The 13,732-nt window shown below is 41.1% G+C and overlaps 1 protein-coding gene across 1 annotated transcript in view; it reads left to right on the forward strand.

The window, feature by feature from the left end:
- The window catches only part of LOXHD1 (lipoxygenase homology PLAT domains 1), a 126,750-nt gene that overhangs the window by 23,279 nt on the left and 89,739 nt on the right, over window positions 1-13,732 (forward strand). Inside the window, exons 5-6 of the mRNA XM_037508574.2 lie at window positions 4,072-4,170; window positions 13,113-13,261. Coding sequence (XP_037364471.1) covers window positions 4,072-4,170; window positions 13,113-13,261 — 248 coding nt within the window. The remainder of the gene's footprint in view (window positions 1-4,071; window positions 4,171-13,112; window positions 13,262-13,732) is intronic.

Genomic DNA, 13,732 nt, shown 5'->3' on the forward strand with positions numbered 1-13,732 from the left:
CTCTAGAGAGGGTGGAGCAGCAGTTCTCCCAGTCTTGCTGAGGAGGGTGTTGAACTCCAGCCTGTCCTCTCTTCCCACAACTGCCTTGGTTGCTCTCTGCGATGAACTGAAGGCAGAGTGCCTGGGAGACGTGAGGGGGCTAAAGTGAGAAGGAGCTTCCAGGCCTTTCTGGCTGAGGCAGACAAGGGGCGCAAGCCCGGGGATCAGGAAGTCAGGTGGTTGGCAAACTGTTGGTGTGGTGCATCAAGTCTGGCCTTGCCATGCTTCTTCCCAGGGGCAACTTTATCTAGACTGTGTATTTATCATTTGTTCCTGTGTTTACCGTATGTGAGTGTTATTTGAGGGTGGATGCATTATTTGGTATCATCTGGTAGATGTTTTTTGGGCCTGCTCAAACATTTCTTCTTATAAATGAATGGTAATCGCTCTTTTGCTGCACAACATTTTGACTTCCAAAAGGTCTCGTAGTAACAAAGCCCTGCTTTCCCAAAGCAGGAGAAACCTGTATTTTGCCCTAGAAGGAAAATGACCTCTTGGCTCCTTCCAAGCCCTGACATCCTTTTTCACCCCTTTCTTTCTTTTTCACTCCATCTTCTCCCTCTGGCCTGTGGCGCAGGGGATTTACTGAACCTTGGCCTTTCCTCTGGCTGGTTCTCATTTCAAGGGGGACAGCCTCATTTCATATGTGGCATCTCCATCCTCACTGCACCCCAGATCTGCAGGGTGAGTTCATCATATAAAAACTGGAATTGCAAACTTGAATTCATTGAAATTCTGATCACAGGAAATTGGGGGGCCTTCCTCTGACCATTTGGACACAAGACGTGATGCACCATCCCAACAGTTTGCCAACCACAGTGAATGAAGCCCTGCTTTTATTCAGCCTGCTCTTTCACCAGAATATGCACTTAATCACAATTTAGGTTTGGCACTGGGCCCTAGGCCTTGTTTGGAAAATGGCAAATCATCTAGTACAAGGTTCTGGTTGAAGAGGAAATGTGGGGGAAAGAGGTAGAACAGTCATATAATGAGCCTCATCGTCCATCTACAGGGCCACTTAAGGCAGACTTTGTGCAGTGTGCCTGCCCAGTTCTCTGCACTCAGGCCCCTCCTTGGTATGCTTGAAGGTCATCTGACACAGGGGCCCTGCTCTCCACCCCTTTCCACACAGGGGTCCTGCTCTCCACTCCTGCTATAGAAACTTCTGCAGAGGTTAGAGGACAGTCTTGTTCCAGAATCGACTTCCTGCACTCTGCTCACCTGGCTTCTTGATCCCTGGGCTTGGGCCCCTTGTCTGCCTCAGCCAGAAAGGCCTGGAAGCTCCTTCTCACTTCAGCTTCCTCTGGTGTCTTGATGCCTTGGCTTGTCTCCCACATTGTCTCACTTCAGCCATGAGGCTCTGCTTGAGGGTGACTGGACTTTCCCAGGACAAGGATTCTGTGTGTTCTCAAAGTCCCGTGTGTGCTCCTGCTTCCATGTCTCACCTGCACAAAACTTGGGGACCACCCCATCTTCTGAGATGCTCTCTTGATCTCTTGGTTTCCCTCATAGTTGCATGTCTGCCTTTCCTGGTCAAAATCATGGAATGGCAGGTGGAGAATTGCCCCAGGCGTCTTACTTTTTCTCACCTCTGGTACTTTCTCTATAGCCCCTGCAGGTGACTCTCCACCCATGTGCATGGCAGAGTGACTGCTTAGGTGTCTCCAGGGATGGGATACTCACTTCCCCCCAGAGCACCCCAGTCCTTTATTGGAAGGTGCTAGCTACTAGGAAATGTTTCTTTTGATGATCTAAATAGCCCTCTTTATAATTCAACCAGCTAATTCAGATTTTGCCTTCTGGAACAATTCAGGATGACTGCTACTCCTTGCATAAATGTTTCCCGCCCCGCCATCCTCTCTCCTGCGTCACTGGAGTCCTGTTGCCCTTTTGACTCACTAATGCTCAGCAGGTTCTGCATGCAGAACCTTCTTCACCCCCGCCCCACACTGGCATCAGCAACCAGACGGCCTGGGTATCTTGCCACCTTGCTGAGGGGTCTTGCTTCTGTGAGAAGTAAGCCTTGGACTAGACCTGAGAAAAGAAATGAATTAAAATGAACCAGTTTTCAGAAGCACTACCAGCCAGGGGACGATAGGACCAACCCCAGCATGGAGAGGAGGGTCAATTGGACTGGAAGTGGCCAGGGCCTTTCAGGGCCTTCCAGGGCCTTTACATCCACGTGACTCAGGATGTCTGTGAGGGGAGCCTGGAACTCTGCCTTGCTAAGAAGCTCCCCAGACAGTCCAAATGTGGCCCAACTTTCAAGCTACTGGTTCAGGGGTTGGCTGTGTCTGGTCTGGGAAGGCCCTGATACTGTGTCCTGTCTCAGAAGGGTCTTCATGGTGGAGCAAGAGGGGACAGAATCTGAGAGCTGGCAATTGTTCTCTTTGCCTTTTGAGTTCTGAGCCTTAACCTGGGGTGCTTGCTGCTGCTGTTAAGATCCAGGGGCTTCAGAGTGGTTAATGAGAGCATTCATGGTTATCTTTTCCTTGGCTCTGGGTGTGGGTACGGCAGGTACCCCATATTCCCCACAGTGTACGGCTATGGCTACAAATAGCAGCTCATCTGTATGGAGACACAGGCCTTCCATCTGGTTCTTCTGGCCACTTCAGGCTCCAACTGTTCTTGTCTGGGAGCCGCAGGCTCAAGTGGACACGCACCACTCTGCATCTTTACTCTTAACGTCCTCTTGTGATATGCCCCCTGTCTTTCATGCCAACTCCGTGCACTCCCTTCTCCAGTGCAGTCCCCAGGTTTTAGTTCCCTAATGAGGGCCTACACCCTGGAGTTGACAACATCAGGAATGTCTGTCTCCAGCCATGCCTCCCTCTCGTGGGTTGTACCGCCCTGCTATCCTGCAGCACACTTTAACTACAGTTTGTCCTTGTCCTTTCTGCCATGACCTTGCTCTTAAAGCATACAATAGTCATCTGCAGGTCATTCCGGGTTGTCTTTGTTTAGGTTTAGTGTAGTGGTGAGCATGTGGAGGAGGCGAGCCTGGTGCCTTCACTGTGCTGCCATCTTGCCGCACACCTCCCAGGCAGGTATCCTGGGATACAAGTCTAATTTGCATCAGCTCTACATATTGGCTACAAGACATTTGGACAAAGATGCAGATCACACATAATAGAAAGTCACTGTAGGAAGGATGAGTGGAAGGCACAGTTGTCTTAACCTTGGACTTTCTGGCACCCAAAGGAAATCTTGAAGCACCTCCCTTCCCACACCAGCAGCAGCCCCTGCCATTTGATCTCCACCCTAAGACAGGCTGCAGCTGGAGGACCTGGGCAGGGCTCATCTGTTGTCTACTTTACATTGAGCTGCATGACCCTTTGAGGCCGTGGCCAAGGTTGAGGTACTTGGGGGTAAGAGAGAATGGCTTCCAATGATTGGCAGGAGGATGCAGGAAGCAGACACAGGTCTTTAAATGAAGTAACCCCGATGCATGCCTTTGCTGGCTACTACTGGTGCTGTGGTCTTTGCATTGCTCATGGCCTTGACAATTTACATATAAATTTGATTTCCATCTGCAGAATGCATTTTCCCCCATGAATTTTTACACAGTGATGAAGTGTGGAGAATACATTAAAGAAGACAGAGTAGATGCAGGGGGGCATTTCAATATCCAGGAGAGAAAGGCTCGTGGGTTGGTTCAAGGTGGCACCTTGGATTTGGGCTGATTCCTGATTTCCAGGACAACATGTTAGTAGATGAAAACAGAAGTCTCCTCTACTTCTGATTTATACCCAGCATTCAGATTAGCCATGAACATTTGACTTTTGTTTTTTTCCCCTCAGTTTTATTGAGATATAATTGACATACAGTATTGTATAAGGTTAAGGTGTATAATGTAGAGCCAGTGTCATGTGACTTTTTCTTTTCTTGTTATTTATTCTTTTCTTTTCCTGTGATGGTGACAATTCATGCATTAATGGAGGGAGGGTGGATGGTGCCATAGCTGCTTTGGGACCTGTATTATTCTCTCCTCGGGATCCTAATGACAGAATATTTTTCTGTCTTTGTTACCAGGTAACAAGTATGAAGTCAAGGTGTACACTGGTGACGTCATTGGTGCAGGGACTGATGCTGACGTTGTCATCAATATCTTTGGAGAGTACGGAGACACAGGTAATTGGTTTAAAATCATTTCTTCATGAGCCACGCCCGGAACTGCTTTTCAGGTGGACTCGTTCCCAACTTCCTGGCAGAGGACGGTGGTTCAATTCTCCTAGAGGCTCCTTTGAGCCTCTCTCCTCTTCTTGTGATAGGGTTTGTCATGGCCCTTTGGGCAATGAGGTGACCATACGGTAAAATTTGTGTGTGTGATGTGTTTTCAGAATAAGGTGTGCTTGGTTTGGTGGTTGATTCAAAATTGTCCTGTGTCCTAACCTATGAACAGACCTAAGTTCCATATCTCTAGGGAATTCATTCTCATTTATCTCATTTGCCTCTCTTTATATCCCTAAGCTCTATGCCCACCTTGAATTATATTTTGGGATATGGCAGGGCATGGCCTAATTCAGGGCAAGGGTTTGTGGCAGAGCAGAATGAGGCCAGGGGACAGAATTAGATTTGGCCTCATAGGTGGGACAGGAACTGAGGGTATAGACAGCTGCAGGTGTTGAGAGGTCATTCAGGCCAACAGAACAGAGACAGGTGGTTCTCTTCTGCTCCTGCCAATTTAATGGAATTACATAGGAGTCAGAAAAGCTACAGAGACATGTGCATTTTGGATACAATATATGAAAGAATTCAAAATGCATTGCTGAGCTTATACGGAAAAAAGAGAAATCTCTAGGTGCCAGAAATGAAGAGAACTCAAAACTGAAGAACTGGCTATGAAGTGATGCCAGGACTCTTGAAGGAGGGTGCTTTCATGTTCAAAAATCTACAGGATTGGTTTTCATACCCATTTGAGGTCAGAAAATCAGACCTTGACCCTACGTGAAGCAAGATATTCAAAATTAGAGCTGCACAGAAAGTTAGGAGCCCTGAAATTTCATAGGAACATCTTCAGTGGAAAAATAGACCAGAAAAACTTGCTCATCAGTACAGTAAACTTAGCTCATGAGTTTTAGATTATGAAGTCATAATCTATATGAGCTTTAGATTAGAAAAAATGGTTGCTGAAAAATTGATACCTTACCTTTTTATATACATGTGCACTGAAGATGATTTTGCACTGCAAATGTGATTTGGAAAATCCCTTCCCTTAAGTAAAGGAAATGGATTCCATGACAAACCCACCCTTGTGTACTTGGCAGGAGCATTTGAAAGAATGCTTGAGATACCCACAGATAAAGTACTAAAGATGAGTTCACTTTCCAAAGCTACAAGATACTCACAGACATAATCTGATATGACTAAACATCAATAGATACAACAAGCAAGAAAACTAAATCCTCCAGAATTTCAAGTAATAGCATCATCTGAAAAAGTCTATAACTTAAGCCCTTTTAAAGTGACTAAAGACATGAAGTCAACAATTGGCAGAAATTGAAGAAAATAACAAGACAACCTAAAAATATAGGAGTAAAGGACATGTAAATATAAACACATAGACAATAAAATTAGAAACTGTTGAATAGAGAAATAGTGAGTTTAAGATGAGCATGACCAAAATATTCAGATGCAGCAGAGAGATAAACAGTTAGAAAATGTAAGCAATAAGTCAAGAAACCTGGAGGAGAGCTAAATCCTGATAGGAGCTTCAGAAGCATTGAATATATAGGATAGGTCAGAGGAAATATTTGAAGAGATAGTAGCTGAAATTTTTCAAAATTGAACAAAGATATGAATCTTCAGATTAAAATAACAAAGTCATTAAACAGGATCAATATAAACAAATCCATATTTGGATATATTGTGGTGAAAGCAAAGGCAAAGAGAAATATCTTAAAAGTAATCATATTTGGTAGATAACCTATAAAAACAATTGAAAGGATAGCAAATTCCTGTTAGCAGCCAATAGAGGTTATAAGTTCATGGAGTAATATCTTTAATGCTCTAAGCATGAATATATAGCAACCTAGATCTCTATCCTCACCTAGATTACCATTTTAGAGTGAGGAAAAATAATGAATTTCTATGTAAACAAAGAGAAGTAAGGTTCACTACACATAGACCTAAACTTAAACAATCAATGAAGGACATACATTAAAAAAAATAAAAAGGAAATTATTGAGAAAACAGGAATGGGATACAAGAAATAAAGATGAGCAAAAGACAAAAAACACAAAGCACCAAACCTAATAATTATGGATCAAGTTTAAGTAAGTTTTTACAATAAAAAACAATGCTAATGATGACTATTGTCAAGGCATGAGAAAATGTGGACCCAAAACACTAAGAAACAATAGCCTCCTTTGAGAAGAAAAATAGATAATGAGAGTTAGAACATAGCTTCTTGGTTCTTGTCCATTCCCCCAAACCTGAGAGAGTGGAGATATTAACCTTAGATTTTAAAAGTCAAGCATGCATATTAAAGTTTTAAAAGTAATCACCAAAATAGAAATACATAGCTCCAATAAATACAGAAATGTATATCTTCTAGTTATACAGTAGAGGGAATAAAAGGGAATCAAGACTCAGTCCAATAGGAGGCAGGAAATGAGGAAAGAGAGATAAAGAAAAAGCAAGTCTAACAGTTAAACAGAAATTAATGTATAAATAATAACAATAAATAGAACTATACTCATCAGTTAAAAGGTAGATATTTTCATATTTAATTCAAAAAATACAGCTTAAATATGTGATACAAATGGGTTGAGAATAAATAAGATATAAGGTACCAGGTACATGTGAGTAATAGGAAAGGAACTGGTCTAGCTATATTAATACCTATGAAATTGATTTTAAGGTACTCACTTTATTAGGAATAAAAATATATTAGACAATGACAAAAGGAACAATTAATCTGGGAGCTATATTGATAGTAATTCTGAACTTGTATAAATTTAACAACATAGTTCCAAAATATAAGAAGAAAACAAAGTTCTTGGAGAAACTTAACAGATACATAATTATAGTGGAAGATTTTAATACAGTAGTTGGCAAATAAAATGGATAAAAATCTAGCATGAATGCAAAAGACTTTAAATACACAGTTAATAAGCTTGATCTAGTGGAAATATGTAGATTCCTGTGTCCAACTAGTAGAGAAGACACATTATTTTCAAGCATATAATGGCCACATACTAAACCACAAAGCAAGACTTAGCAAACTCAAATGAATCAACAACAAAGAGTCAATTCTTTGATCACAGGTCAATAAAATTAGATGAAAGTCATTATGGCCTCTTTCTCCATTGGAAAAAACTTGAATTTTCAGAAAAATAGGTGCCATCAACAAAATCTAGGAGAACTTACAAGTTATTAGAAAGTTTAGTAAATGTAATGGATGAAAGATCAGTACACAAAATTATAAAGATACTTAGCAAATATTTAGTTTAAAAACATGTACTGAATAATTTATGATAGCAACTATAAGGTGCCTAAGAATAATTCTGGCCAAACAGCTTTCTGAAAAATGAAAATTTTAATTCATGTGTATACTAGAATACCTAAATAAATGGATAAACATGCTCATAAATGAGAAAAGACTCAAATTCATTATGAAATAAAAAATTTCCAGTTATCTTATAAATGCAACACCATTTCAGTCAAATTCCCAAAAGGCAATATTTCATAGCTTGAGTTGTTGTTAAAATTCATGGCCTTAAATAGTTAAGCACTGCAAGATAATTTTGAACAATGAAAATAGTATTAATGATAATCATAATATGGGCTTATTTATCCTGCCAGATAGTAGGACATTGCAGATCTTCAAAAACTGAAACTGTGACATTGATAGAAAGATAAACAAATACATCAATGCAACAGACTAAAGAGTTTAGAAACACTCTAGAAAAGTAGCATTACAAATCAGAGGGAAACGGTGGAATAAATATTCTATTACTAATGTTCAAACAACTGTCTAACCACATGAGAAAAGATAAAATTATACCTTTTTACCTTTCACCATATACAACAATAACTTCCCGATGGGCTAAAGATATAAATGTGAAAAAGCAAGACTAAAATTTTGGAAAAAACTATGAGAGTCTCTTTTAAAATCTTAATTTAGAATGGAGTTTCTTTCTTTTATTTTTTTAATGAAATGCCATTGTTTTACATATTTGTCAATATTTTGACTGGATAACATTTTCATATTAAATGAAAAAAAATCCAGTTTAAATATCTGGTACACTCTTACACCAGTGAGAATGGCACATATTAAAAAGCTAGCAACAACAAATGTTAGCGAGGATGTGGAGAAAAAGGAACTCTCCTGCACTGCTGGTGGGAGTGCAAAATGATCCAACCACTACGGAAAGCTGTCTGGAGGTTCCTCAATCTGCTAACGATGGAACTTCCCTATGATCCAGCAATTCCACTCTTAGATATTTACCCAAAGGACACAGAAACATTAATTCCAAAGGGCACCTGCACCCCTATGTTTATAGCAGCACTATTTACAATAGCTATTTATAGCAGCACTATTTACAATAGCTAAGCTTTGGAAACAACCCAAATGCCCAAAAATAGATGACTGGATCAAGAAGATGTGGTACATATACACAATGGAATATTATTCAGCAATCTAAAAAGATAAATTCATGCAATTTGCAGCAATATGTATGGAGCTGGCAGGGATCATGCTCAGCGAAATAAGCAGAAAGAAAAAGAAAAATATCGGATGGTCTCACTCATAGCAGGTATCTAGAAAACTTAAATAAGGGACCAGGAAAAAGACTAATTATAATAAAGTAAAAATCAAAATCAACAAGCAATTACAAACCAGAGACAGACTATGGCAGGAGAGGGGGAGGAAGGATTAGGGTCAAGATAAGGGGTGGGGGGTGGGAATTGTATGAGGTCTATAACCAAGATGAAAATGCATACATTGTGCAAAATTGAAAAATGATATAAAAATATATAAAATAAAATTTTACAATATATATAAAAAAAAGAAATAAGACTCAAGTCAGGATAACACTTGTAGGATAATTCCAACAAATTTACATTTTGCCCAAAAAAAGTATCTGGTACAGATGGGTTGGAAATAAATAAGATAAAATAAAAGGTGCTAGGTACATATCAGTAATAGAAAAGAAACTGTTCTAGCTGTGTTCATAACTTAGGTGTGGTTCCATCACCAAAGCACCCATAGTCCTTACCATAGTCATTGTGCTCTCTTCTCTTCCCCCCTCCCTGTGCCTCTTTCATGCCCAGATCTATGGTCAGTTTTCAAGGATTGATTTTATAGTTTGTCTTTAACCCTTTGTTTGGCTTCTCTATATTCCACAAATAAGTGACACCATCCAGTATTTATCTTTCTCCTTCTGGCTCATTTCTTCACATAATCCCTTCCAGCTAGGGTGAAGTTTGTTGAACAATTCACTAAAAGCACAAACAGCAAGAGAAAATGTTGATAAAGTCCACTGAAGTGTTGATAAAATCCGTTACAGCAAGAAAAAGGTCTGTATGATTAGACACAGAGGCAAAGGAAAGGCAACATAAAATCTATCTCTGTATGAAAAGAGTATATGAACAGAAAAATTACTGAAGAGCAAGTCTGAAATCTATAGAATGAATTCTCTCTATATATAAATATATATGCACACCTACATATATATGATATCTTCAAACAGTCAAGGGAATATGAATTAAAATCATGAGATGCTGCACCTCCCCCTGCAGTGACCCTTAGGGCTAATGGCTTTCGCCCGGTCCCTAGTTCCGGCTGGGCAAGGAACCAGCATGCAGGGGGAGAACAGCAAAACTCCCTGAAGCAGGGGGAGAACAGCAAAACCCTCTGAAGACATAGATAAGACGGAAGCCTGTTGAAAGATAACCACCCCAAGGAGCCACTACAGGAATGCTGACCGCACTTATCTCGCCTTCTCAAGGCCCACAAACTTTATTCTAATACAACTGTCTCTCTAAAATCTTTTCTCTTTCTAAAATCTTTTCTCTTTGTCTAAAAAGGTCATTGGTTTGCTGATTAAAAAAAAAACATACAAAATCTAATAACTAGGCTAATTCAAATGAAACGTTACTAAACTCTGTGTATTAATAGAACTGTTAGCTTAATAATTTCTCTGTTGTATGCTTAGCCTTGTTAGTATTAATCTTAATGATAAAAATATTACATTGTGAAAAGTAAAACTCACCCATGCTAATCAATAGTAATTTAGTAGTAGTGAGTAGTTTAAACAAAAAAGTAATCACATAAAACAAAAAGAAAAATTAATAGCCTAACTACTTAGGAATGCGCCTGGGTCCAGATGTAAATCACTGCCCTGTCAATGATAAGCTAAACCTATAAGCAAGCTGATTTCTTCACTGATGTTCGCCATTCCTATGCCTTTAGAAAAACATATATATACTGGTCACCAACTCAAAGAAAATTACACTCAGATTTACACTCTCTTGAAGTGTGTCTGTTTGTCATTTCTTTCGCCGACGCCCTGACCACCCTGCACGCTTCTCTCAACCCTGAGGCGGCCTCATCGTCTGCTGCTGTGCTGGTCAGCGGCAATGAGATACCGTTGTACACACAGTAAATTTTTTAAAGATATATAATGTTAATCATAATTGTGGGGAATGGAACCCTCTGACCACACTGCTGGTGGTAACTGATGCAGCACAATCTCTTTGAAGGACAGTTTTGTAATAAATGAAAGGAGCATGTATCCCTGGACCCAGCAAATCTGCTGGATGTCAGCAAAAATGTAGGTGTCTGCAGAAGATAGGCACAAAAAGTCCATTCAGTGCTATTACCATTGTCAAACCAGAAACAACTTAAATGTCTGTTGGTGGGAAATTGCACACATGATTATGCTTTCTTCTTTCAGTGAGGAAGAGACAGCAGTTGAACTAATGAATTAGAGTTACTGGCAAAAAAAAGGGTAATCTCAAAACATAGCAACCCAAGAAAAGTTGCCCGCGGGTATGTGATGATGTTGACAGCAGTATCCACTGCTGTGTGTCAGCTGTGTTCACCCTTATATTGTGCGGTGCTCGGTCACCCCTATTGTACAGGTGGGGAGACAGACAGAGGGGTGCTGTGCTGCTCTTGATGTAAAATTCTAAAGTATGCAAAAATAGGATATTTCCTTTATGGACATAAACATGTGCCACCAAAATTCACAGAATCTATACCTACCAATTAAGAGTAGAGTTCATTTGGGGAAGGGAGTATGGAAGGAGGAATGGATAATGAGACTTTAGACTGATATTTTGTATTTTATTTCCTTTAAAAAAAAAAAACAAAGTTCTAAGCAAACTAGACAAAATGTTAGCATCTGTTATACCTCACAAATCTGGGTGGTGGAGACCCACTCAGATGCCTTATATTATGTATCACTTATATTATTTTTTATATGTTTGAATTCTCACAATTTAAAATTTAGAAAGATGTAACAAATGAAGTTTTAGAGAAGGAAAACTGGACCACATAAGTGAAAAGTCAGTGCTTGGGTAGGGTTATAAGGGTTCGTATGACCTATAGACTTGGGAATGTTATAATGGAAACTTGCAAAGTAGAACAGGTTAGAATGAGTCCTAAGGATGTGCTTGTTGCCTTTGTGACCATTGGCAAGTTATTTAACTTTCCTAAGTCTCAGTTACATCATCTACAAGATAAGTTAAGAACACCTCTCATTTGAATTATGACAAGGAATAAGTATGAAAAAAATTGGTATTAAACACCTAGCAGTGTCTGATAGTTATTATTGGTGGTGTTTTCCAGAAAAGCAGGAAGCTTAAGGAAGTCTGCTGGCTGTCAAGGTCCAAACCTCAGCCATTGCCTCAACTGTGTACCCAGTTCAGGACAAGAAACTGGTACAAACCAGGCAGTGTGAGGATGGGGCTGTAAATCAGTTTATTAGGATGTGACTCCAGGTTAAGGCAGAAATGAGAAGCCCAGTTATGGGTCCTGGGAAGAAATCACACACAAGGCCCCTCTCTGCCTTCACTTGGGGCTGAAGAGATTTAAGGATCCCATAGGTCTCAGGGTGAAGCTACCCTAGTTGACTTTTTTTTTAAAAAGATTTATTTTATTTATTTATGCATACAAGATCTGGGCTGTAGGCCAGAGAGGCCGGGGGTGAGAGGATTCACCAGAAACAGAGTGGGGAGAGAACACATGGATTGACTGAAATATACTGCTGAGGGGAGCAGCAGGTGAGACAGGAGAGGTCTGCTGTGCCATGTGGGTAGCTCCCTGGCTGGCCGGGGATTGAACTCATGCTGCAGTGGCTGTGACAACTTCACAGTGCTGAAACTTAACCCCTTGCACCACCAGGGAGGACTTACCCTAGTGACTTTTTAAAAAGTAATAAACTTTCTTTCTTTCTGGTTTTTAACTTTTATTGAAGTACTGTTATGTAGGCTTCATGTGTACAGTACTGCAACCTGACTGCTGTGTAGACTGTGTTATGATCGCCACCCCGTCTAGTCTCCACCCACCACCAGACATTTGACCCCTGTCCTCCCTTCACTGTGGTAACCACTATTTTGCTCTTATAATCTAAGTGTTGGCTTTTATTTTTTAAAAGATTTATTTATTTATTTATACAAGCACTGGGTACAGTCAGAAGAGCGGGAGGGTGGGAGAATTCACCAGAGCCAGAGCGGGGAACAGAACAGGCAGACTAATGAAATACACTGCTGAGGGGAGCAGCGGGTGCAGCAGGAAAGGTCTGTCACTCCATGTGGGACCCTCACCGGCGGCTGGGGATCGAACCAGTGCTGCAGAGGCTGAGGGCAGCTTCGCAGCCCAGTGCTCAACCGCTGCGCCACCGGGGAGGCCCAGTGTTGGCTTTTAATGGACTTTATTTCCTAGAGCAGATTATGGTTCACAGCCCATCTGAGTAGACATGTAGTGTGTTCCTGCCTACCCCATCTCCCATGACCCACAAACAGCCTCCCCAAGGCCATTCTCCAGTGGGGGAATCATTAAGGATTGAAGCTGTCTCTCTGTTCCTCTGGTCTCTTGTTATTTTCTTGTGTGTCTGTGCTTACAGGGGAGCGCAGGCTGGAGAATGAAAAGGACAACTTTGAAAAGGGAGCTGAAGACAAGTTCATGTTGGATGCTCCCGATTTGGGGCAGCTGATGAAGATCAATATTGGCCATAACAACAAGGGGGGCTCTGCAGGCTGGTTCCTGTCCAAGGTGGGTTCAGCTTCTTGTCTGGGTGTCCTGTGATGGACAAGGGGGAATTCTGGCTCATCAGCGGGTTACATTGCACCCCTAACTTCCCTCTGTAGGTCTGTTTGCTTCTATTTTGCCTAAGCAAAGTCAGCCACGCTGCCCCCTAGGAGCCTCCACCTTGCTAGAAAGTCCAGCTCTCTCGTCTGCACCTAGCCAGGGCCTGAGGATCAAGCCCCTACCGTGAAGCTGTCCCTGACCCTGGTCTACCAGAACCTCTCCCTCCCCTGCATGTGGATAGCCCTGCCGGCTTACATCAATAGTGCTCATTTGATTCTAATCAGAAGCTTTCATGTGGCTCATTGTGGGCTGTTGCTTTGTACCCCATATTTATGAATCTTTGTACCTTGTAAGTTCACTTACCCAGAACAAAGCTAAGGATCAAGACTAAAGCAAAAAAGGCTTCTGAGGGGCTAAAACATATCTTGTTCAAAG

The sequence above is a fragment of the Talpa occidentalis genome, unplaced genomic scaffold (assembly GCF_014898055.3).
Source record: "Talpa occidentalis isolate TD23 unplaced genomic scaffold, MPIMG_talOcc4v2.1 talOcc4.13, whole genome shotgun sequence".
In the NCBI taxonomy this organism is placed as follows: domain Eukaryota; kingdom Metazoa; phylum Chordata; class Mammalia; order Eulipotyphla; family Talpidae; genus Talpa; species Talpa occidentalis.